Source organism: Rattus norvegicus, chromosome 6, assembly GCF_021556685.1.
Source record: "Rattus norvegicus strain SHRSP/BbbUtx chromosome 6, alternate assembly SHRSP_T2T, whole genome shotgun sequence".
NCBI lineage: Eukaryota > Metazoa > Chordata > Mammalia > Rodentia > Muridae > Rattus > Rattus norvegicus.
This window is the reverse complement of record NC_141539.1, coordinates 61,851,509-61,879,165: the sequence shown is the minus strand read 5'-3', so window position 1 is coordinate 61,879,165 and position 27,657 is coordinate 61,851,509. Positions and strand designations below refer to the sequence as shown.

General features: G+C 39.1%; 1 protein-coding gene across 9 annotated transcripts in view; it reads right to left on the bottom strand.

The window, feature by feature from the left end:
* Window positions 1–27,657, bottom strand: part of Etv1 (ETS variant transcription factor 1) — an 89,102-nt gene that overhangs the window by 49,296 nt on the left and 12,149 nt on the right. For all 9 annotated transcript variants that reach the window (XM_087553788.1, NM_001108709.3, NM_001163156.3 and 6 more), the window contains 1 exon segment: window positions 25,675–25,728. In XM_087553788.1, the coding sequence (XP_087409914.1) occupies window positions 25,675–25,728 (54 nt within the window).

Here is a 27,657-nt window from a genome sequence, read left to right as displayed (position 1 = left end):
CTTGCCTCTTCAAACTCTCCCTACTCTCACTGTGTATGTGTGCGCGCTTGGACACACACACACACACACACACACACACACACACACACACACACACTGACATCCATTACTAAAGAGCCTAATCTCAGCTATCAGCAGAGTGCCTTTATGGGGCCATTAAACCATTTCTCTTGTTTACAGTGCCTGAAGAAAGATGTGAATTATGTCTGTGACAACACCAGCGATAACATTTCTAAACCGCTATCAAAATGCAAACTGAAACACATTTAAGGGCAGGGACCCTGATTCGAGTTTTCATGATTTTCCATTGTTTGCAGTCTCTGCAAATATATTCACCTATAATGTCTCTGAGGCAGAAATTCAGACCATAGCACAGAAACATGATATCCATTTCTTTCTTAAATAAGATTCTTAAAATATTTTGTTATAAGAAAGAAGAACCAAAAAGTGTAAGGAGATATTGCTGGTTCAGAGATCCACTATGTACTGGGCCCATTGATGCTTTCCCTCCTAAAAGGATATTTAATAATCGTGAGAAACAACCATTGTTTTGAACCTCGGAATTCTTCTAGGTCAAGATGATATTATGTATACCCAAGTTTTGAGACTGAGACAGTGCTTGCTAAACCATCAGAACCCTTTGATTACAGAAAAAGATGAAGGCCAAAGAGTAAACAAGTCAGCTTGGGGCACATCAGATGCCTGCTGTCAACAGGGCATCTTAGTGAAACCATGCATTTCTCAATGGAAAACGATTTTTCCAAAAGTCTGACGGTCTCTCTTTTAAAGGTGGCCAGCATTTCAACTGGGTTCAGATATATCTAGTTCCTTGCAAAAACCTGGTTTTCTTATTTTCTATGCTATCTTTTGCTCCCCAGCAGTATCTGTATTGAGCTCAGTTCACCTATTTACCTGCTAAGCATGTGAGTGTCTGTCCCTTTATCTAACATATAGTCATAATGTGTCCACATGTAGACACTTGTGTACATGCTCACATTTTCTACCTAGCTATGTGTCTTGCATCTATCTATCTATCTATCTATCTATCTATCTATCTATCTACCTATCTATCTACCTACCTATCCATCCATCCATCCATCCATCCACCTATCAACCCATCATCTATCCATCTATCACCTATATTTCTCTCTCTCTCTCTCTGCAGCTCTAATCATAAATATTATGTTAATGGTTTATATTCTCGAGGACTTCCTCAGACAACAATGACAAGTAGCAGAACTACTGCTAAATAGATGTAAGAGAAAAATTATGAAAATCTGACACAAGACTTTGGGGTTCATGTTTTTCTGGGGCCATATTGTGAAAATAGTCACTGAACACTGCTCTGGGCATTTTTACACTATGGAAATAATAGTAACTCATGTACACGATGACCCTTAATCATTATGAAAAAAATTAAATCAGGTATAAGTACTGTATTTAAGCAAGGAGTATTCATAATGCACATTAAAAAGCTGTGCAGTCAATCTGGTTGACATTTTAAAGCACTCGATGTTTTAAAAGGTGTTTCAAATCTCATTTAAATTTGATTACATGGACCACCTACTTTCCAGTTGAGACGGGAAAGATGTCATTATAATAACAAAACAAAAAGGCAGTATCAAAACCAGAAAGTTATATTCCTAATTCTAAAAGCATCATTAAGAGGCTGAATGTGCCATGTGTTGATTCACTCCTTTATATTTCAAGCCCAAACTTCATATAATGGCTTTTCAGCTTGGTGGTGCTAAATGATCCTCACCTTCCCAGTCTAATTGGCAGCAAAAGTATCCTGGGAGGAAACTGGTCCTTCTATCTGGAAAAGGGTAGGAACAGGGAGACGAAGGTCTAATGCAGGAACAATCCAAATCGAATCACGTCTGCATTTCACACTGGCTTCAAGTCAGATCCTCCTACCCCTACTGGTCCAGTAGAGAGAAAGCAGCATGACACTTTTTTTTGGAAACAAATTCTGTGCCATGAGCCCAAACATACAACACTCCACATCCAACTGCCAAGAACAAAACAGAACAAGCTGGAACAATTTTAGAAACAGATCTAATCAATCGAAATGAGGCTCCCAAAAGAGGAAATTTATCTGAATCCACACCTCCCCGAAGAAGCCCTACTAAATGAAGTCCTAACTATGACCTTTCTGAACCCAGAAATGCTCTCCTATTGAATTTGCCCTGCTGTGCTTTCATATGGTCTTTAAAGCCTGCAAATCCCCCGAAGAGCGATTTCTTCTCTTCATGGAAATCTGTGCTTTCTTTCAAATAATAGGTAAGAGGTATTTGGGAATGACTAGGAAGGAAGTTATTATTCTTAGCCGGGCATAGCCTAGAAAATTCCAACACTTCCTGGTAACCCTTTCTTCTGAATGAAGACATTCTGAGGAATCTTGTAACACATGGACCTGAGAATCCAGACACCAAGGATGCTCTGGCCTGGCCTCTATGCAAACCTGAACCTTCTCCAACATCTAGGGAAAAATCTCAGGGTGCTCTCCTCAGCGGAAAATCAGGTAGACCTCTAATAAACACTTTAGAAAATGTGATGAATTTGTTCTTTATAATTCAATGCTCCAAAAATTTTTTAAAAAAGGCAAAAAAGGAAAAGATATAACACACAAAAGAAAAGGGTAAACGCAGATGACAGCACCAAAATTGTATTTTGATAAGTGATAGATGGGACTTCAATTTCCCTTTTTAATTAACTTGTTAGCATAGAAAATCTAACCTAAAATTTCATAGTAATTACATTAACTATGGGCCATAGGAATATGCAAAACGAAGTTGACATAATCATTGCTCCAAAAGCCTGCCAAATGCCAGCAGGCCTGTTCCTATGTACCAACCAATCATCTCCACTATTTTTAAGTTTTGCTCACCAAAAAACAAACAAACGAAACAAAACAAAACAAATCACAAAACAAGTAGTCAGACTGAGGATGATGGTTGTGGGGTTTACCACTAAAGCTGAGGATCTGGATTCAATTCCCTAGACTCACACAGAGAAGGGAAGATGTGATGTAGGCTGCCTGACATCCACATGCATGCAGTGGCATGGGTGCCCCCGACACATGTGCACCCACACACACACTCATGCACAAACACACACACACACACACACACACACACACACACACAATTAATAAACACGTGTCAAAAAAGAGTTTAACAAGTAACCAATATTGCTATGAAGGGAAGCAAACCATATTCCAATTTTAAAGGAAACGAAATAGTGAAACAAATTCTTGATTAAGTGAATTTGCTAACTGAAGTCTTCAAAACTAGTACAATATGACATCTCACATATAAAAGCATGATTTGCATAATGTTTCAAATAAACCCAGGAGTAAGAGACAGCGTATGTGACCCAGAGAGGGGAGAGGGTGTTAGTGTAATGACGTTCCAATCATCTATAATATACAATATATGCCAGTCTAAGCATTCTTTATTATTCTGTTATTTTGGATGGTTTACATTGACTGTTTTCATATGTACCTCCCCAAAATGATCTTTTAGTTACTTCGTAACTCATTACTAGGTACACAATTACAGGTCCTTGTAACCTACTGAATCCTTGTGTTTGAATAGTAATTTCACATATTTTTCTTTTCATCTATATGGGTGGGGGAGCCTGCAAGTGGCACCGAACTACTGTGTAGGGTGAGTATGGAACAGGCCTCATAGGGCCGTGGCACACCTGCCACATTTCTGTGTGACCCTATGAAGGGCATGATTGACATCAATTCAAACGTTATTAGTCAGTTGGTTCCTTGTACAAAAAGACCCCAACAGTAGACCATCAAAGGGGAAAGCACGTTCTCAATACCAGAGCTAGAAAAGTTTGCCTGGAAAGAAGAGAGCCAGCTGGCTAGAGCCACAGGGGAAAAAAAAAACAAAGAAACCTTTTGGTAAATAGCAATACAACTTCACAAGTTGCCAAAATAACAAAGGTGCAGTGACTACAAGGGAAATGTGGCAATTTTCCTAACAGTAACACCTTCTTCAGAAATGCTATGTCACTGGGCCATGTTCCAGTTGTTAATACTGGCTCGGGTGGATGTTCTGTGTGTGGTTTATTAAAAAGAAAAAGAAAAAAAAACTACTAACTTAACACAGCATGTGTATAATTTATATCCTAAAATAAAGCTGAAGGACAGTCCTTCAGAATGCCTTGTAAAGGTGCTGGCCACCAAGCCTCATGATTTCAATTCTAAAGACGACTCAGGTAGGGAAAGGAGAAAACTGACTCCCTCAAGTTGTTCTCTGACCACCATATCTGTGCTAGGACATGTACATGTGCACACACTAAATCACAGAAGCACAGTAAGAATGAATGAAATAAAATGCTCTGTGATGTTTCTGTCACTGCTGCAGTTCCTATAGAACTGCTTTACCGTGAAGTATTTACCACCTTGTAAGGTTTTTCATGGAGCTTTATTAGTCTGAGAACTGACCAACAGGACACAGGGATGGCTTAGCAGTTAAAAGCCCTTGGAAAGAGAATCTGGGTTTCATTCTCATCGCCCACATGGTGCTCACAACAGTTTGTAAGTCGAATTCCAGGGGGTCTGACACCTTCTTTTGGTCTTTGCAGAAACCAAACTTGCGTGCGGAACACGGACATACATATATAGGCAAAACATTCATACACATAAAATAAAATTAAATAAATCTTTAAAAAAACAAAACAAGACAGAACAAAGAAACAAAATAAAACAACAACAAAAATGAGCATTTAGCAGCCAACCATTGAACTGAGATGGGGTCCCCATTGGAGGAGTTAGAAAAGAACTGAAAGAGCAGAAAGGGTTTGCAACCCCATAAGAACAAACCAACCAACCAGAACTCCCAGGGACTAAACCACTATCCAAAGACTACACATGAACAGACCCATGGCTCCAGCTACATATGTAGCAGAGGATGGCTTTGTTGGGCACCAAAGGGAGGAGAAGCCCTTGGTCCTGACAGTGGACCGTCCCAGTGTTGGGGAATGTCAAGGCAGGGAGGCCAGAAGGGGTGGGTGGTTGAATGGGGGACACCCTCACAGAAGAAGGGAGAGGGAGCATGGGATAGGGGGTTTATGGAAAGGAAAGCAGGAAAGGGGATAACATTTGAAATGTAAATAAAAAATACCCAATATAGAGAATAAAAGTAATTCCTAATTAATAATATTCTCTCTATAGTTAACCACTAGCATTGCATTATTCTTAAACTATTTAAATATGACATTGTTCAATAATTGTAAAAATGATTATATCTTATTTGCTCATGTTTTTATAAAATTCAAAATTTGGATCTTTTAAAATTCCATTCCTTTATTTTTGAATTCCTCTATACTGGCCACATTTCCAGTTGTGTCAGTGATTCTTCTTGATGATGCTGTAAAAATATGTTGTCTCCCAAATACCTTGAATACATTCTTGATGCTGATGCTACCTTCAGAAGTTATATCAAGTGCCATTTGTTTAATTGATTAATATTCATTTAGTGATACAAAAAACAAAACAAAACAAAAAACAAGAGCATTCCTAGCTGTGGGCAGGGTGGTGTCATTGCTTCTGTCTCCCTACTTCTCTCTCTCTCTTTCTCCTTCTCTCCCTCTCTCTCCCTGTTACACACACACACACACACACACACACACACACACACACACACACTACACACACACACACTCCCTCAGGAAGCTGAAACAGAACTCTGCTTGTCTGAGGTGGTTAGCACAACTATACAACACGAGCATGTCTCAAACACACAAACTAAAGAGGGGCCTCACATAAAGGGAGAAATATGAGATACAGGAGAAGAGAGTAGGATTGGGAGGGGCACATTCTTCAGCCAATCAGACCCCTCCCCCATTTTATCATTTTTTTAAAAATGATAAACAGTAACAGCTACTGCAGGAGCAGCATCAGAATCAGTTTGTCTGTACTGACAAGTCTAGCCTATAGAAACAAAACAGGATGCAGTCAAACTCACTGATAAAGGAAACCAAACAAGAGACTCCATGAGCTTAGCTACAGCAGGGAGATCATCAGTAAGCAAACACCATGGTAAGGCACTTACATAAGAATCTGACTTTGCAAACTTTAGAAGAACCAAGTGTAAACAATCAGCAAATACACAGATCCCATTTCCATAGCCAAAGGACGGATTAGACTCTAAGGAAACTGATACTGGAATACAGTATCTCTCATTTTAAAGGGAAACCCAGTTGAGACTTACAATTGCAAATGAGCCAGGTCACCTTACAGTAGTGGTTTGAGAGAGTGCTCTTTCCACCTTCACAATCTTGAGAACAAACACTTACTGAGAAGCACTCTGGTCATGGATATTTAGTTCATTAATTCTAATGAACGTTCAGTACCTTACAGTGATTAATACGTTATAGTATTTGAGTTAGCTGATATAATCTTACGCAATTGTTAGAATAGCTAGAGTATGACCCAAACACTCATTACTAGCATGTACTTAGAACCTATGAGATATTGCCGATTCCTGCTCTACTTATAGAATCAGAGATGCCTCCAAAGCCTATACAGAAAATGACATTTACAATTTTTATTATACTTCATTGATGTAACTTCTCAGAGGCTAGTTCAGGGGATTCTTCCCCTGCTTTCTTCTACTCTGGGGCTTCTCCAATATACTACCACAAGACTCTTGAGGCTGCAGGACAGAATAATCCCATATAATATGAGCTATCAGGAACTGAGCCAGGTCTGAGGAGACCCGAAACAGCTCACCTGCCATTACATTTAACTCCACAGCGAAATGTCAACCACCCAGTGTGTGTGTGTGTGTGTGTGTGTGTGTGTGTGTGTGTGTGTGTGTGTGTGTGTGTATCTTTGACCTTGTTAACTATGAACACAGACTTTTGAGTACAGAGCATAGCAAGGTGGCTATCATGTCCAGGAGCTATCAAAAATGGAAAATCCTACCACAGACACAACGGTATTTGAATACTACAGATATTTTTACCTCTATCTTGAGTAGCCCATTTGGTGGTATCATCAAAACACACATAGTGGTACTCCTCTCACAAGGCAAGATTTTCTTGTGATTCAGTGTACAGGGATCCTAACTGGAAAACAGCTTGTACGTATGATTTTATTTTCTCAAAAACTTCACTTAGTTAAATATTAGTTACTAATAGCTTATGAATTTCTAAATGCTAAGATGTGATTGTTATTAGATAAGGTCTAAGGGGCATATCTAAGCAAAAATGTATTCTAGTGGTTAGTTGCCTCCTTTAAAACTGTCAAAATTACATATTTATTACTATGCTGACTACTTAAACTTAGAGTTAACGACTTGGGACTCTTAAATACTAAATTAGACACCATAACGACTATTACAGATCATGAATACAGGAATATTATTTCCCTATAATTTAGTGGTCGAAAAGAATGCCCGTGACAAGTAGCCCTCTTGTTCACCAACACAGCATGATGTAGGAGATTGGATATAGAATGGATTTCTCCCCTACATTTCCCTTTTTGTTTTCCCCCAGAATCATAATCTCATTCTTCATGGAATCACTGGGTGTCACTCCAGGGGTAAGTGGCCCATTAGGTGCACGAAATGCTGGAGCCAGTTGACAGATCCACCATTTTATATTAGCACGTAAAGACAAGGTGTGGGGTGGAGGTCTACACAGTTTCTGTTGTAACTGATAGTTTCAAGAAACTCAAAAAATATGGAAACAAAAAGGCACTCTGCTCTGCTTCCAAGTGTGCAAATAAAAAAAGGACAGAAAAGATAAGCTCTGAAGAAAGCACATGCATACCAGCTGCAAAACAATCGTCGGATCACAAACATAATAGGCTGCTTTGCATTCCTCTCCTGGCCCCTTTTTAGTAAATAGAGCTTTGTAAATTGAGGGTTTGCAGGGGATGAAAGGTCAGATAAAGCCTGATTCTCCTCTTCCCTTTCTGCACAAGCATGAATTTCAGCCAGTGCACACTCCTTCAAATTATCATACCAGATTCAAAATAAAGTTCAGAAAATTCCCAAAGTCGATTCCTTATTTAATACGGACTTTTTGTAAAGGTGGTTAATTGAGTACAGGTGTGCTGATATGCTAACGTGCACTTGAAAGAAACTGTCTGGTTTTGTCTCTCTTCTTTCTCCTCCTCAATACGAGACAGCTAATTCCATCCTGAGACAGGCCCGGCTTCATCAGTTCATTAAATAAATTCCAACTACATCTGATACACTTTTTTGCTATTTCCTAGAATTTGATTTATTCCAAGCTACCAATCTCCATCTGCCTTCTCCCCACTGTCTAACGCTCCTCTGTGTACTCAGACACTGTGTCTATTGTCTCTGAAAGACTAGAAACAGGCTTGCCTTTCAGCAGCATCAACACCTGGTCTTCAGCCACCCCAAAGACCTTCCCTTCATTAACAAAACAAGTGGCAAACACAAATAATCTTGAAAATTCTCTACCAGGATGAGCTAATTTCTACTTCTATCACAAGTTAGCACTTCTTATCGCCTTGACCAAAGTCCTTTGTTTTTGAAACCTCACTTTTGGCAGTCTTGCTCTTTTTAAGAGTATATTCTTGAGGAAAATCTATATGTGGCCATAGTGAACCCAAACTTATCTTCTCTATAACATAATTTTCTTCACCTCCCCCAAAATTAAAAAGGCCTGACATTGTGGGATACACTCAGGAGGCAGAGGCAGGTGAATCTCTGAGCTCGAAGGTAGCCTGGTCTGGAGAATGAAATCTAGGTGAGTTAGAGTTATGCAGAGAAACCGTGTCTCAAAAACTAAAAAATAAATAAATAAACTAAAAAATAAAAATAAAGATTTAAAAAAGAACATGACAGTTTCCACTAAAAATTAGGTTATTACGAAAAAGCAGATGTCTTAAGATACGAACACACAACACCCAGTGAGTCCTGGGCAAGCACTGTCAATGACGGGTAATCACAGATATAAGGAGTAGGTATCTCCAGGTCCCTAAAGTCTTCTATAAACCTGCACTGTAGTTCAGGAGCATGATTTAGTTTCTCTGTGAGGCTTCTCTCGAACATTCCAATTTCTACTGATATCTTGAACAGGAAAAAAAAAGCAACAACAAAAATCCAACGAAGTAGAGAATTCAAGGTCTACACCATAAATTTGTGCTTGAGTTTGATTGTGAGTATCATGGGAGTTGTGTGAATAATGAATGCTCTGGACAAAATTATCCCCATTCTATGCTTACTATCCCCAGGCCCTTAGGAAGATGCAGAAGTGCAGTCAGAAGAACATTTAGTGACTTGCCAAGTTTGCAGCCATAGAAGGGAGGCTGGCATGATGGCTCCGCTTGCTCCCAAGTTCGGAAAAAATGAATTCAATCTCTAGAACCAACATAGCAGGGAGAACTGACTCCCATAACACTCTTTGAACATCTGTGAGCTCTGGCACACCCACACATGTACATGCACACATCTATGAACCATGAAATATTCATACATGTACATACACATAAACCCACCAAATAAAAGGAAAGCTGAGGGGAGTTGAGCCTGACTTGCAGGATACTGTCAATCACTGAACTTATCCTACCCTCCTGCTATTTAAATATTCCCAGCATGCTTCCCTCCTTCCTCCTAGCTTCTCAGAATGTCTTCTGAGGGCAAGACTCAAGATTCTCTCTCTCTGTCTCTCTCTCTGTCTCTCTCTCTCTGTCTCTCTCTCTGTCTGTCTCTCTCTCTTTCTCTCCCCCATCTCAATATATTTAATATAGTAAATATATAATACATATATGTGCATATATAATACATATATGTGTATATATAATACATATATGTGTATGTATGTGCATATATATGTATAATATATATGTGTATGTATATATACATACATATATATATATATATATATAATGCTTCTTAAGTACCATGACTTAAGACTGGCTTACAAATGCTGAATGCTTGAGAAACCATGTTGTCGCAGTAGTTGTTATTCAATTGGCAACCATGAATACAATAAAGAGAACACTTGGTACGCCCTGTGCAGACAACATTGCCACACAAACGAAACAAGCGGGGTCTTTCATAACTTTGGAGTGTACTTGCTATTACTTCTTGTTCTCTTTCAGGAGGAGTGGAACTGCTCTCTAACGAGAACTACACCAGCCTAGGGAAGACATGGTGTGCCCATGTGTATCTGGAATGACATCAGAAGACAAAGTCTTTGACTGCTGCATGAGTTAGACACAATCACCTCACATTCCTTTCAACTGTAGCACTGGTATCACTACTTTCTAAGTTTTCACTGCTGTTAGTGCACCTCATAAAATTCTCTGGCCTTCAAAATAATTCATGTTGAATAGATGCTGATATGTCATGCTTCCACGGGCTGCTGAGTTTTCCCAGACTAGGTGCTAAACTCTTGACACAGTATAGCCCCCTTCGCTCTTCCTATTCACCCAGCTACTTGGACCTTTCATTTAGAAAACTGAGGCAGCGGTGGCCCAGAGCTAAGTTTGACTATGTACTGTGTATGATATGGACTGTCGTGTTGGTTGCAGTCTAAGTTCGTAGCTGTTTCAAGATCCTGTGTAAATGCTAAAGAGTTCTTGAATGCTAGATGTTCTGTTTGGCTAGAATAAAAATTAGCATCTACTCCTCACTATATTCAGCGTGCAGAGTTCAACATTGAAGCTTCAGTTCTAAATTGTTTTCCTGTGATGCTTGATCTTCCCTAAGTCTCGGTTAAGAACCATTACGCTAATACTTTTGGTCAAACACATCTGGTCCTGTAGCATAGTTACTCTAACAGTTGGGAAAGAATTTGTTTTTCCAGGGTGATCTTTGGCCATCCGTTTCAGGAGCCAATCATTATATGGGCTTCAAGGAGGCTGCATGTAAAACTGAGTACAGTCGCAGTGGAATAGCAGCACAGCAAAAATCCTGTGGATTTTTTTTTATTATTTAAATTGAGATGATCATAAAATTAACACCCTTCTAATGCAGTTTTCATCTTGATTATTACTATTTAACTGGTAAAAATTTTTCTTCAGGCGGAGTGAACACTATAATTAGTACGCATTACATTATAAAGGTTGCATCTTAATTGAAAAATCAACACTTTTTTCCTTCAATGAACACATCGACTTCGAAAATCAACAAAAACACTGACGACATAAGCAATACTACTAGACCCACAAATTAGTGTGTCCTTCATCAACCAGAATTCATAATCTGAAACATAAGATGTTAGCAGGTTTTATAACTGGGATCTGTGTTACAATGACCAGAATGGTTCTAGCTGGACATATTATTTATGAATTCCTGTAATCGGCATGTTGATAGGTTTGAGGCTACATTTCTGAGTTTCTTCTCAATGTCACAGTGACTACGTATTGAGCTCCTTACTGTGGTCAACAGAAAGGATCACTATCCGGGCAACCATTTTGCAGCATTTGTAGGTGTGTACTAAGGGCTAGGAGTCGTACATACAAATGAGTACGGCGACAAGCAAGCAAACAAAGCATATAATACAAGCTGGTAAGCTCATCACAACGAGCTCGCTTAAGTCATATGAAGAATAAGCCTGAGGCAGTTTGTGCACTATATTTTTATACAGGATTAAAGTTTGGTATCCTCTATGCACCAAATATGTATAGATTTTATATAAACGCATACAATGTTGTAGAAACAGAGATAGATATATTCTCATTCCACACATAAGTCCCCTACCAATGCTAGCATGTAGTCCTTTTGATGCAGGAGAAAACTGACCCACAATGATCTTAAGTTGTTTGTACCAAGCCACATATCTAGTCAACAGCAGAGATTTGAACCCAGATGTAAAGGGTCAGGATGCTGTATTCCAACGTCTGGGTGAAAACCATGGTGATTATGGTGTCTGCAGCATCAGTACTGTTTGCAGCAGCAAAAAAGAACTTTCAAAAGCAGTTTCAGATAAAATAGGATAGCAAAGGTGCCACTCGATTAATTTTGGCAAATATTAGCAGATGTTTTGGAGTAATTATACATTGCCCAAAGATAAACAGTGTCCAAACTAAAATTTTAAAATTCCCTTTGGGGAGTATCATTATTTTGTTAAGCAAACATTTCAAGAGTCCTGATGCAGAAGTTCTGTATACACAGGACTTAACCACATCTCTCCAATTCAAAGCACAAGGGTAGAGATTTTCATAGCTTAATAAGGAACTTAGGATGCTGTCCACTCCACCCTTGCTTTCTGTGTATACATTAGTTTATTCATTCGTGAAGAATCCTATAAATAAGAAAATGCATTTTTGTTTTCCATTCCCTTTACTACAATTTATGGGCATTTAAGTGCATACATGCATATATGCATGTATCCGAAATACTTTCATGTATCCCACTCGCTTAAACAAACATTAATAACGACTCAGTGACTGCCAATCTAGCAATTTGCTGAAAAGTACAGAAAAGAAAATAGTGTGGGGTGAGTCTCGATGCTGTCATGCATAGATATGCCCATGAGACTGTGTCAGACACAGTCTTGACAGGTATGCCTACCTACCAAGGTCATGTGGGTAAATAAACAGATATGCAATGTGCAGATCACCCATGAGGTCTCAGGTGCTAAGGAGATGCCAAAGATCAGTGTTAAATGCTAGTACAGTATTCCTAGCACCTCATACTCAGTGCCCGCTACCGTGGAAGGGTGTTGGATTAAGTTGTTTCTCTTTTCACAAAAGCCACAGTAGGAATGTAGTTAAAAGGATATCCTGAATTTGGTTAAAATAAAGATGATGACTCTTATTGCAATTCACATAACTATAATTTATTTAACTATATAAATCATATGAATAAAATCACATTTTCCAGTTTTGTAATCACCAGGGGCTTAGAAGATATATATTACAATACTGATTAGTGTTTCTGTGTGTATGTGAAGACTTCTCTCTTTTATCTCTCCCCTCCTCCTCCTTCTTCTCCTTTTGCTCTACACACACACACACACACACACACACACACACACACACATGTGGAAAGAGTTGCTGATTAAGATTTAACAAAAAAGAGATGTGAATGTAATTTTATGTAACATGCAGATAGAGGCATTTATATATGGGTTTCTACATCTAATACATATATATAAATTCATGCGTACCATTTAGATAGAAATACTGGGACAGGCCTGTACATTCCACAAGAACACTCTTTTAACCTTCAGAAACCGCCGTTTAAAAGCTCAGGGCCTAAATTTCCATTTTGATCAATGGATATCTTCATCACAAGATGGCACGACTGAAGCTTATTGATTAACTGATAACCTTCTAATGTACCAGCCTTTAATCTGCAATAAGAGAGTGAACACAAGTAGAGCTCTCAGAAAGGAAAACAGGGTTTGATTATCCTGGGAGAGAACACAACAGGAGGAGTCGAAGGCAGGCAGAAACATCCAGCAAAACAGAACAATGTCCTTCGAGCACTTGGGTTTCACTGCAGGCTGTGAATTGAGAGGTGAGACAACTGAATCACTCGATTGTCCCTTGCTGTGCCAAGGACTGGAGAGTCATATCAAGTCAACATAGTCAGGCTGTTGTGTCCATGAGGACAGAGAAAAACCACCTCAAACAGTGATAAAAGTTCACTTCACAGCATGAAGTTTCAAAGGGGAAGGAGCAGTGCTAAAGGTTGACATTGTTGTTATCTATACATCTTCCAGGAAGAGGTCATTTTCTGTGAGTCCTGAGGTCTTGATAGTGTTTGACAGAACTTTTACTGCCAAGTCTGCAGCTAGAGGAAATTCTAAGAACTACCTCTCACACCTCAGCACTAAATGTCAGCATAGAAAAATTCAGTGAGGAAAGGGGAGTCTAGGGTATGCATGCATCTAGTCTAGATTTATCCAGAACCTTACACGGTCTTATACCTCCTGATTATAGCTAAAGCAAACATTCTATACAAAAGTAAACTAAGACATACGTGTGTGTATATAATTGAAGTGGATCTTTAAAAAAATGAGATCTAGACAAAGAAATAAACTGCTACATCTTTTCAACTATTATATTTTTCTGGTTTTAAGGCAGCAGAATAAAAAAGTAACCTTTTAAACAAGAAAATGTGCACTATTGTATTCCAATTTTATAAACAATTTTGGTGAAGAAAAATGTGTTGGTTCACAGTTTTTATTTTCTATTTCCCCAGCACATACCTAAGGACATACAACCTTCTTTTAAAATCAGAGACACCCCAAGAAGTCTTATGGACAGTCTAGTTTATATTTCATTTTTACATGTAAAATACTGGTGTTATTAATTTGTAGTATCTCAGATAGAAGCTCTGGGCTCTAGTGAAAACTAATTTACTAGATACCGGGAATTTGTGAATGCTAGCATGATTGTTGATTTCTCCCTCCTTTCTTCCGCTCTCCCTCAATTGCTGTTATTCTCTTGCTGGCTTGCTTCTGATTAAGGTCTTGCTATAAAACCCAGACTAGTTTTGAACTAGTTCTCCTCGTGACTCAGCCTCTACAGTGTGGGGATCTCAAGGCTGGGCCCTCTAGCATTCTCTTGAGTGCTTCTCACGCTGTGAATCCTGTTTCCATGGCCCACACAGATCTCCTAAGCTTCAAAAACCAACAGTTCTGCATTAGCAGCGTGCGAGCACGGGGTGCCTTCGTCTACATTCTCCATATTTTGAATAAACAAGAGAAAAAAATCTCCAAGACAGTGAAAGCTAAGCACACCCTTCCCAGATGACAGCTGTTTTCAAACACCAAGCTTCCCATCTTGTTTACAAAGTTAAGCCAAATGAGTTCCTCGGGTATTTTTCCTGGGACTATCACCTGCTAGAAGATTCCCCCCTGTCTTCTCTAAGTCTCTTTTAATTCTTCAAACCCTAAGAATTTTCAAAAGTATCGATGCCCAGTATGAGCAATCTTTTTTGAACCATAACTTGGTGTGTGTGTGTGAGTGTGTGTGTGTGTGTGTGTGTGTGTATGTATGTGTGTGTGTGTGTGTGTGTGTGTGTGTGTGTGTGTATTTTGCAAGGAATCAAACTCAAGGACTCGTGCTTGTCACTCTACCATTGAGCAGTTTTCATACCTGTAGCCATGTATGCTTTATTTTGTTTTCTTCTCAAGGAAGAAATAGTTTGATATTTGTCGGTGGTCTAAGGGCTGGAGGTCCACGAAGAAAGATTACCTAAGCAACTGGGTGCTGAGAGCTGAGTGGCATGCCGTCATTCACTTTCCTCATTTGATTATGCTATGCTCTCTGAATTCCTCTTTAAATAAAACAAGGAATTTCTCAGTATTCATACTGAATAGAGATTGTCGAGAAATGTATCTTCAGATAGGAGTATCAATTAATATTTATTAGAGAGCTCTAATGTAATAACTAAGGCCTAGTTCTAATGTTGCAAATGGGCAGTCTCCATAATCTCTCAAAGGAAAATGAAACAGAAACATAAAGCAGATATTTGCATTAGAAGTCAGGCAATTAAAGCCACCTGTACATGAGTGTATAAAAACTTTCTAAGTACCGAAGCAGTTAGTCATTCAAACCAATTCAATATGCAGCGAGAAACTATGACAATATGATTCAGACAAAGATGAACAGGATATGATCCATCCACTAGAAGCCCATTGAAATAGGAATAAAACCAGGATGGGTATCACTACAGAATGACAGATAGGAGCTACCGAGCTTGACAATAAAGAATAAGTGCTTTCTGAAAATCAACAACTATGGCCTTAAAGTGTAGAGAACAGAATTCTGTATAATGCAATAATTAACATTAATACAGAGCTGGTGGTTCAGTGGTAACATATTTGCCAATCATGTAGCATGTACAAGGCCCCAGTTTGATCCCCAGCTCTGAGAACAAAACAAAAGAACACCCACTCGAATTAAAAAACAGCAACTACAAATTACAGTATATAAACTTTTAAAATCCACAGGGTAGTTGTTGGTGTAAGGCAAAGAGTTAAAAAAATCACAAACACTAAGTTGTTGGCTGGAAGACCCTGGGACTAGACCTGTGTACAAGGTGTACTTTGTGGAAATAAAAATAAAATTTTAAAAAGACTTAGCCAATTTTTTCTTCATATAGTAATAGATCCAAATATAAGCAGGTAATAATTGCTCTGCACAGACAGTCCCGCTAGTGTGATATAACATGAACGGGAGGACTGAATAAGTGTATCTTGCGGTAGCAGAGATCTTTTGTCTGGTTGTTCACCACATGCCAGGCAGAGAACAGAACCTCAAATCGTATTTTCCAAACAAATAAACTTGCAGTCCTCTAATCCTCCTGTACTTCTGTACTGACTACAATCCTATAAATGTATACTCAATACAAGTAAATGTACACAGTACACAATACAATACAAGGAACACTAAATTTTACAAGATGGTGAGGCAGGAGTTCAGATGGTAGGATACTTGTCGCATGTAGGAAAGCAATCTCGTCTTGCAGAGAGAACTAAACTGGACATATTGGTGTGTGCCTTTACTCCCAGACCTTGCATTTGGCAGACGAGGGGAGCAAGACCAGAATTCCAGGTCATCTTCAGCTAATGAATTCAAAGCCACACTGGCTTCATCAGACTCTGTCTAACAAGGAATGTAAAATTTGTTTCACTATGAAAATGTATCTTTCATATTTTAAAGTATCATAATGGTGCACCATGACTATGGACTACATCTGTAAGAATGTAATCGTCTCCATTTAGTTTAGATTCTGGTGGGTAGCTCAGAGGGTGACCATTTGCCGAGCATGCACAAGATCCTACACTCAATCCTCAGTAGGGTAACAATGACAAAATATAAATACGAAACCTCCCTGTAAGGTAAGAGGTCAGGAAGAAGTCACCATAATTCAAACAGTTCTACAGGATGAAGAATCATTTGTAATGTTACTGAAAAGTATAAATATAGGCAACTATGAATCCTATATTGTTTAAGTGACCTCATATGGTGTCTACAGTATAACAGATTCTTTGTTACATTCCATTTTTGAATGATACTTGAGCAAGGCACAGTGTCATTAATCCCTTTATCTCAGCCTTTATTAGCACCTTTGATCCCAGCAGGGAGGCAGAGATAGGTAGAGCTCTGCATTCCAGGACACCCTGGTCCACATAAGAAGTATCAGGCCAGCCAGGACTACAGAGTGACACTAGGTCTCAATAAAATAAAGTAAGACTTGAAAACTTGCATACAAAAAACATTTCACCGAAGTATTTATTTCTGTTTAAAAATTCACCAGACGTTCTATAAACAGGATTTTTCCTCTAGCCATTAACAATATTTTATGAGTAACTAAGTCAATCGCAAATAATATCCCCGGCTGTTGTCAAAGGTAAATGGTACTCAACGGAGTGTAAGTCCTTAGATCTAAAAAGCAACAGCATCGAGCCCACCTTCTTACTTAGTGGGACCCAGCACCGAACCTCAGTAAAAAAGTCAGTAACTGACTAGAGCAACTATGTGCTGTGAGTCTAAGTAGGCATTTCTTAGAGTAAGTATGAAAGAGGAAAAAAAGCAAAGCAAAACAAAACAAAAGATGACTACAAAAGAGCAAGCTCACACAAAATTACATAAATGTGTTTAGGTACTCATTAGTCTACCTTGCTTCCAACTTATATCTGATTTCATGATACTTATAGATTTTATGACAGTCTTTTCTAATATTAATAAATGACATGTGCACCACACAACTGGGAATAACTCTAGACCAGACACAAGACATACATAATTAAGCTCTGGAGCAAAGACTCCAACATTTGGTTCTGCACACAGTTTCACACCCTCCTCCTCCAACTAGATTGTTTTCCCCCTAAGAAGTCCTCCGCTCACTGAATACGAACATGTTTATTTAATACTGAGTGAACTTCAACCAAAGATGGCACCGATAGCTCTTCTTAAACTAATTTATTGCTAATTATAGGCAGGAGGCGTGGAAAGGACTTGTTGCCACACTCCCTTTGAACAGGTCTGAGAAGTCAGTTTCCGGGGCATGCTGCTGCACTAAGGCCAAACTAAAGGAGAAGTGCAATGAGAAAGACAAAGCTGGGCTGGAGAGATGGCTCAGCCTTTAAAAGCCAGGCTCACAACCAAAAATATAAGAGAAAGACAAAGCTAATCATGTTCAACCTTTAGCTACAGTAGAAAGCACACCTCAGAGCTCTGAGAAGCTGGGTCTTGATTTGCGTTTTAGTTTTTATCTTGAAATTCTGTCTGACTTACCCACCTTAGCAACAAGAAACTGATAAAGTCAAATGTGTTTGTTATATTCTAGAAAATATATTAAAACCAAGACTAAAGGCATTTTCTAGTAATCTCTTTACTTCATTATAATGAATGATGAAGTCAGTATGGCTTTGAATTTGTTACAAGGCAGAAGATGATCTTGGAATTCTGGTCTTCCTACCTTCATCTCCCAAATGCTAGGTCTGGGAGTAAAGGCACTCACCAAGATGTCCAGTTTAGTTCTCTCTCATAGTCAGTCCCCTCCCGCTTCAGTTCCACTTTAGATTCAGGTGTGCATTTCTCTTACATTTAGATGTTACCCTTTCCTCTTGTCCTGTAGTGTGGAAAAGCTGTCATAGGATAGAAATGTGGACTACGCCTAAGAATCTAGTGAGCTCTGTTCCATGCCAGGGGTAAACCAAGTTTAACTGTAGGCTCAAAGTAAGCATTCAGTGTCATTTCTTCTCTTAGACACAGTAGATCTCAGTATTACTTAAAAGAAAAAAAAATCCTTGCAAGGCAGTTTTTGTGGTGGGATTTCCCATCTAAGCATTATCCAAGCTAGCCTAGTTCAGCTTCAGAGAACAGAGGAGATCCAGAACAATCTGGATGCTGTGCCTACCGATTTGTCATTGGGTTGTCTACCTTGATTAGAAAATACATTTCCTGTGAAACCACCAAGGACCAAAATAAGATTTTGGCCTTTCTTCCAAGTGTGTCAGGTAGGGTCTCTGTAGAGACAAACACAGAACACACCTGCACTGAAGGCAGATAGCACTTTTATAAACCAGAATCCTGGCTAGAAAACCTCACAGTAGGGTGGGGCCAGCAATGCCTTGCCTCTCTCTAAGTAACCTAGAGTGTTCACTGTTCAGTTACTCTATGCTGGAGTCTATGGTTCTATTCTGGAGTCATCCCTGACTCTCAAAATGGAAAATCGTAAGTAAATAAAGATAAGGTATGCTTTGGGACTAGAAAATATACTTTCAGCAGAGCAAAGATTTCAAAGTAAAACATCTAAAAGTATCTTACACGGACTTCATTTTCTAATGCTCTAGTCCGCATATGTAATGAAAGGATGACACATTATTTAGATAATATTGTTAGGAATTTCCATGTAGCAGGGACAATTAGCTCACTGCAAAAGAGAAAGGCGGCTAGCAAATGACAGGGCAGGCAAAACTTCTAACCTACACTCCATGCTGGGCCTACACGGGAAACGTATAACAACTCCTTAGAGACTCTGAGGCCCCATTCTAGAATCACCTATCTCTTACAGGATAGAACAGTTAAATTTCAAAACACTTGTTTTGAAAAAGCCTGAGAAAATCCCTTTGTTGTGGCTTTTAATTACTGGAAGGTGTCACTATGTAGTGATTGCTTTTAAGTCATCGGATACCCACGCACTGGTCTTAACGATGTGTAGGTGGTCCCCGAGCACTCTACTACATATATCAGATAAAGTGAAACATATCAGAGCCAAGATTATTCCCTCAATGCCACCCTTCTAATTGTCTTGCAATCCACTGTCCCTTTGAGAGAAAGAGGGCAGAGCAGAGCTTCAAGGTCTGTCCTGCTGGGATGGCGGCAGTGTCCTGGGAGAAGGCGAGATGTAACCACGAACACGGACCATCCTGCAATCCTCTAAAGAAAAGACTGAAGTGATGAGTGGAGCCTGGAGGAAAAACTGTCTATAGAACTAATGTGTAGCTGCATGATAATCAAAAGGAAGGGTAGAGTTTAAAAGACTATTGTGTATGTCTGCATTGAAAATATGCATTAACATATAAGTGATTTAATTTCCCATGTGTATTTATAAAAAGTTCAGTTGTTGTGCAAACCTATGCATACTCTGGAAAGATAAGTTTTCAAGTGATTCTCTCTCTCTCTCTCTCTCTCTCTCTCTCTCTCTCTCTCTCCCTCCCTCTCTCTCTCTCTCTCTCTCTCTCTCTCTCTCTCTCTCTGTGTGTGTGTGTGTGTGTGTGTGTGTGTGTGTGTGTTCCCAAATGTACAGTACATGTGGAAGATCTTTTGAGAGAGAGTCAGTTCTCTCTTTCCACCATGAGTATCTGGGGAATTCTAGGTTATGAAACCAGGCAGCAAGTATCTTCATGCACCAAAACATCTTGCTAGCCACACACTGATGTTTTAAGGTGCCCTGTAAGTCCTTTTTCTGAAGACTTAGTTTCTCACTAAAGTTAAAGTATAACCTAAAGCGAGTGTGTAGTTTCAAAACAATGCTAAGTTAAGAAAAATGTATTGGTACAAAACAAATAATGTGTTCAAACCACTTGTTTCTTGGAATGAATGAATGTATTTGCTTTTTATTTGTTTTAATGCCTATAATTGCTTCAAAAATTTAGAATTTCTCAAAAAATTAGCCATCAATGGTGTAATACCGGTTGCAGATTTCTAATTCAAATATTTTGTCAATAAAAATAAGAAATGCTCAGAAAATATTTTCAAAAGTCCCAAATGTTATTTTATCTCTGGTTGAAATTTTTGAAATTTCTCTCCTCTCACCTTCTACTTGTATTTAAATGTGGCATTAGTCCCATGGGTGTTCTACGGTGTGTCTACAGCCTTGAATAAAGTTTTTGCTTTTAATTTGGCTAACCCTGCTTTATCAAAGGACTGAAAACAAATTCAGAAACATCTTGTTTCATGGAGGAATGTAAGAAAATCAAATAATCTATGTTCATTCCGGTTAAAGGTAGAAACGATAGGCCACATGGGGAATGACCAGTTTCCTTCTATTCCTTCTGCCCCACTAAGCAACTCCAGACAGAAAAGAACCAAGCATCTATAAAAGCACTTCAGAGACCATCCAACCTCTCCATCCTGCTATCTGACCGCTTCTTTATATAGAAGTCAAGAAGTCCTCTCTTCACTCAGCCCTAACACTCTACTCCTCTCTTCTTTCTCTCATTCTTTTATTCTCTCCTTAGTAGCAAGGGAGATTAGATGGGCAGTATTGGCTGCAGGAAAGTCTGACTTGTCAGTTAAGACTTGAAATAAACTATGCCTTACCTTGAGTTTTATTAGACCATTTTAGATTAATATTCACCTTGTGTTTATAGGTTTCTTTTATAAAGATGTTTCATTTATAAGTTTCAAGGTTCCATTAACTTGACACTATTTGCTGGTTAAAGTAAGACTATATGATCGAGATAACGCCTCGTCTGTAACATGGCAGGCATGTTAAATATGACAATCTCAGGACCAGGTGTGGTGGTTCACACCTTTAATGCCAGCATGAGCAGCGCAGCAGCAGATCTGAGTTTAAGGATAGCCAGGCCTACATTCTGAGTTCCTGGCCAGCCCAAAGCTGCACAGTGAGATGAGGTCTCTTTAAAAATATACAGAAACAAAATAAACAAAACTATAATTCTCTAATACAATAGATAGGAGACATATGATGATATAGACTAACTCTGTAGGACAAAGGCAGCAAGAGGAAAGCCAAGAGAGGCAAACAGGATGTAGTCTGAACTGAGTGTGAACTAAGACCACCAAAAGCTCACAAACATGAAGTCATTTAAAGCAACATGAGGCAGAAAGAAAAAGTGTGTCATACTTGGAGAATTGAAAAGTGAAAAGGACCAAGATATAAAGACATCTGGAGGGGAAGGAGTACTGGAGGCACCAAAGTCAAAACTGAGTTGTAAAGAAGGCCAAGGTCTGGGTTATAGAACAATTTTCTGCTCATGCATAACGACTTTGTCCAGCAAGAGGTACAAGGAGAAAATTAACAAGGCCAGAAGTCTGTGTGTGGATGCAAAGGGCAGGCTGGAAGGAGAAAGGGTCACAGACAAGAAAACCAACCAAAAACCTATTCCAAAGCTCAGTGGCAGCAGACTGAGTAACAGAAACATGGGGGGACAGGGATGAAAGAGAGATCGGAAATATGAGGTGCTTCTGAGAGGCAGATGAACAGTACAGTAACTGCAAGTTTTCCCAAATAACTGAAGGTACAGTTTACATCAAGAAAATTTTTTTTAAGTTTGGACAGCAATGACTTCCTTTAAAAGGAAAGCAGAACCAAAAAAGAAGCATTTGTTTGCAGCCTGGTATGCTGGTACATGCCTATAATCCCAGCCTTTGGGAGGTAGGGGGAAAAAATGAGAACTTCAGGATCACCCATGATCATTCACAATCATGCATGACCATCTATGACCATTCATGACCATCTATGACTATCCATGACCACCCATGAGAGTGAATCTGAGGACAGCATGGAAACTTCCGAGACCCATCTCAAAAATGTAAATAAAAATAAAACAACTGTCAATATGGAAAAAAAAATTGGTCTGTCTAGTGTGATCAGCCTTTAGACCTTCGGCTGGTCTAAACTGTGCTTTATACCTACACACAGCAGAAAGCACGGGGTGAGTCTGCAGATGTCACATTTTGTCACTTACATAGGGACTCTTAGGGAGTATCAGGAGAGGTTGAGGAGCCAGGGGCAGAGAGGAGATCTGGGTTGAAAATGATGGCCTTGTGGGTGTGGCCTATCAGTAACCCGCAAGAGTCTCAAATGGAAGTAATCCGATATAAGTGAAAGCCAAAATTCTGGTCCCGGTAGCCACATTTCATCTGCTTATTAGACAGACGGACAATGAGTGGCGAGTGAAGGGGATCGAAGGAGGAAAACGGAAGGGAGAAACCATCCTTGCTGTGGGGGAAGGCATGAGGGATGAGGCACTCAAGATCAAAGCTGATAAAGATGTCGAATATGAAAAGCAGTAAAAATCACTTGAAGGCATTGTTGTCTATTCTGACAGCTGCACTTCTGGAATGCTTGCCAATTATATAGATGTGAAATGACTCAATGAGGTGTCATTCATTCACCCAAAGGACAAGTTGAGTTTGCAGAAAAGAAAGTCAGGAAAGAAAATGGTAGAAAGATGACCTTTCTCTTCCCACGATTCAGTCAGTCAGTGTGGTCCTGGTGGAGGTAAATTTAGCTATTGCTTTTTTTTTTTTTTTTTTGATAGTTTTAGAGGTCTTTTGTTCTCTTTTATTTTCCTTTTTTTTAATTAATGTTTTTAAATTATTTTCTTTACAATCCAATATCAGCCCTTTCTCTCTTCCCAGTACCACCTAAGAAAGTCCTCCCCCCATCCTTCATCTTTTCCTTTGAGAATGAGAAGTGTCTCTCTGAGTGTTAAATCTCCCACTCCATCCCACACACATATCAAGTCACTGTGGGACTAGGCACATCCTCTTCCACTGAAGCCGGACAAGATTTTTCCTTTAGGGGCCCAGAATCAACCCGGCAGACAGGTAAGCAACAAGCTCAGGCATAAACCTTGCTCCAGTTGTTTGGGGGATCCTCATGAGAACCAAACCGCTCATCTGCTACACATGTGCAGGTCTGGATCCGGCCTGTGCTTGCTCTTTGGTTGCTGATTCAGTCTCTGGGAACTTCCAAGGTTCAAGTTAGATGGACAAGAACCAAATCCTGACACTATTAATGATACGCCATTATGCTTGCAAGACAGGAAGCAAGATTGTTTCCTGAGAGACTCCACCAAGCAACCAATCGAAAGAGATGCAGAGACTCACACCCAAATACTAGATGGAATTCAGGGAGTGTTAAGGAAGAGTTGTGAGAACGATCGAAGGACCAGAAGAGGACAGGGATGCCACAGAAGGTATCTAGTTTTTAAGGTTGAAATCTCAAGAATATGTTTCATGAGAGATATATAAAATACATGTAACCAGATATCAAACGGTACATCTCAGTACAAATAAAAGGAGACGGAGCAACGTTTGCAGGGACTGGGGAGTCAGAAGCTGTTGCATTATGGGTATAGGGGTTTGGGGCTTATTGAAAATTCTGAACTGCCTTGATAGTTCAGCAATCAGGATGTCCTTAACGTTATTGAACTCTACACTTAAGCTGGTTAAAATGATGGAGCTGTTTTGTCTACATTTTACTACAATGTGTTTAAAAATCAAGTTATTGATTATTTTTTTCTATAAGTGAAACCTGTCATCTGCTGGATGAATGAGTCTCTTCTTATGTGGAGAAACTGGGGAGAACTCCAGCCTCAGACCGGCTGTCAGGACAAAACAAACTACCTGGAAGTCACATTTTTATACCTTTTCCTCTTTGACCTCTTAACTGATTTTTATCCTTAAGAAACCTCTAAGGACCCTCTCTATCTGTTCAAGATAACAGACATTGGGAGCAAACATGTTACATGATTGTATTAATATAGGAACTTGGGAGATCGAGGTCTACAATGTGACTTTCATGAGGTGTGGCTAGTAAGGATTTCTTGTAGCTGCTGACATGGACTCATCTGATACTACCAACAATCTGAACGCACAAAACAGGAAGTTAGCATTTTAAACAGCATTGAAAGTAAGTAATACATAATACAACTCTCATAACATGGCATAAGGTTCTCTACCCATAGATAGTTTCACTTTCTACAAGCTTAATTTCCTGCCATCAGACCCAGGTCAAATATGAAAAGAAAAGTTTGAGAAATAATTCATAATTTTAAGTAACTTTAATGATACATTTTTATTATGATTGTTCTAATTCATTGTTGTCACTCTTAGTTTCTTACTAATTTCTCAATCAAGCTCTAGCATAGAAGTGTATGTGCAATGAGAAAAGAGCCTCTAGAACACAAGGCCCAAGACTGTCCATGGAAATGTGAATCCACCCAGCAATATTGGAACAAGTCCCTGGGGGACAAGGAGTAACCATGCTCCTCCTTTGGATTTACTTCACGGGTCAGTAGCCTCAGTTAATGCTAGAATTGCAAAGTATAAATATCAGCAGTAAACCCTGGGGCAACTATGTTTGTGCAGGCAAAATGCTCACTCTGCAATTAAGGGAGGGCAAGTATCTATGAATCACTCTTCCAGCATTCTGACAGGCCCTGGAGCAAGGCTCAGGGATAGGAACACAAAAGGGATGCTGTAAGAAGCCAAAGGCTACTTCCATATGTACTCTTGCAACCCGGAAGCTGAAAACGTCAGGCTAAATGTTAAATCAAAGAATATAGAGTAATGTAATTGGCCAGTGAAGGTCCAAGCCAAGATCTTTCCACAACTTATAGGATAAGTAATTTTGCATGGGTTTAGACTCTGCCTCCCATCAGCACCCAGATTTTTCTTTGTAAACGCACTGGCAAAATTGGAGTAAACATTCACAGCAAACCCTGTTTCCTCTCCAAGGAAATGCACTAAATATTGAGAACAGAGTCAGTGTCTTAAGAATTCTGCTCTCCTTGCCTACCTCTGGAAACTTTGCCCAGATCATGCAGGGATCTTGCTGATGTCACAACCTGACAAATAAAAACACCTCATAACTGCGATCCCAATACAACGCTGGGACAATGCAGAGAAAGGCACTGGAAGTGGAAACCGACCAAGGGAAGAGCGATTAAAAAAAAAAAAAGACAGACAAAGAAAACACAAGACATGAGTCATGCTGTACTTACAACTTTCGGCCTGATAGTCTGGCACAAACTGCTCATCATTGTCAGGTACCTGAGCTGAAGAAGAAAAAGAAAATTTAAAACACAAAAATTAAAAGGGGAACTGCAGAGACATAAGGAATCGAATCAAATGTGTCAAGCAAGGCCCGTTTAGATGGAGCTCGGACCTATGATTATTTGCCAATAAGGTTTTATGTAAAAGAACAAGGGGAGGAAACAGAAAGGCCCATTCATAGAGCTGGAAAACTTGAGTGTATCCAAGCAGATGTGATTCCTCTGAAATTCACCTGCCAGAGAGAAACTGAAGAGATGGAAAATACAAGGTGCAGGATTTCTACATCGTGAACGGATGCATTTTGAAGGTGTTGTGCTAAGGGTGTTTCGATCTACCCACTGCTGGTGCTTAAGTGGACCATCTCAGTGACCTAAAAGGGTTTTTGTAAGCGATGTGCTCCTTCACTTGAATTCGCACAAATCCCTCCTCGGTTTTAGAAATGATTTCTCTTGGTATGTCCCTTCTCCTGCAAATCAGACGACCATCATTCAAAATATTTGCCCCAAACTTGCTCAAAGCAAGATGTAAAGTTTAAAAAAATGCAAGAATGCAAGGACGACCATTGACTGGGGCCGCACGCAACAAAACAATATATTTTCACAGTTGTATTCATAATAATAAAAATAAAAAGACAATAAAACAAATGTCATCCTTCCAGGCAAACTATTTCCCTGGCTATTAGTCAGTGCTGAGGATAAGGATCTCACCGTTTCATCGGCCTTAAGGTCAAATGGCTTCCCGTTTTACTAAAGAAAAAGTTCTAGTTGAGAGGACTTAATTCATTCAGGGCAACTGAAGTACAAGTCCATTCCTGCACCTTGAAATGTTTATTACCTTTGCTGTGGACATTGAAATAACCTATCTTGTAGGATATTATTGAGTTTTCAAACACAAAAATATGCATGTATTTTGTATAAACAAATTACACAAAACAGAAACCGGGTTCCTTTGTATCTTGCTGAATATGTAGAGAACAATCATTATTATTTACTTTCATGTGACCACATTAATAGTATTACTTTACCACTGTTGTGCAATACTGTAAGTTTTGATCCCATCATGTCATATTGAGACAGATAACAGTTAGGCTCTTTTTTTTTTTAATGAACTTTTTCTGTGTGCGGATTGCCAATTAAAATAATCACTCTTAGCCAGGCATGTAATTCTAACATTTGGAAGGCTAAGGCTCTCCACTATTCTGAAGCTAGCATGAGAATAGTGAGCCCCAAGCCAGCCTAGGCTACAATGTGAGGCTCTGTCTAAAAAATCACATATCAACAACAACAGCAACAAAAGCAATGATCACCCTCTAATGAAATGTTTCAGGCTGATAAGTGAGTGAGTTAAGAAAAAAATCCACACAATAACAGAATTTCATATGACATAATTATATGTCATAGGAAGAAAAAAGGAGGACGACTTCAATAGTTTTTCCCTATCTCTATCTAAAGCATTCTTTGCAAATGTAAATATTTTGTTTAATAAAGTATATGTTACCTTCGACAAGAATATGACTATTCAAGGACAATCTTGCCTAGTATTAAAATGTATATATCACACAGTTCCTCTCTGACAGCTTTATCTCATACCAGTACTTAACTTCATTGAAGACACACCATTCCCTACCACTAAATAGTAATTAGCCAGCAATAACTTCCCATCATCACTGGTACCTGCTCGATCGTCCTGTATAAGAAACAGGTGTTTCTTCTTATTCAACATTCAGTATTCAGTATTTGATGCTATGTTTAATAACTTTCAAGAGGGATAAATTTCACCTCAAAGACTCGTGACTTGCCACCTATGGGTAAATCTTTAATTTCTGTAAATGCCAATTACCACCCTCCACCCACCTTAATATGATAAGGAGATTTTTGAAACTAATACATCGAGTCCTTTATGCATGATCCCAGATATTTAGGACTTAGGTC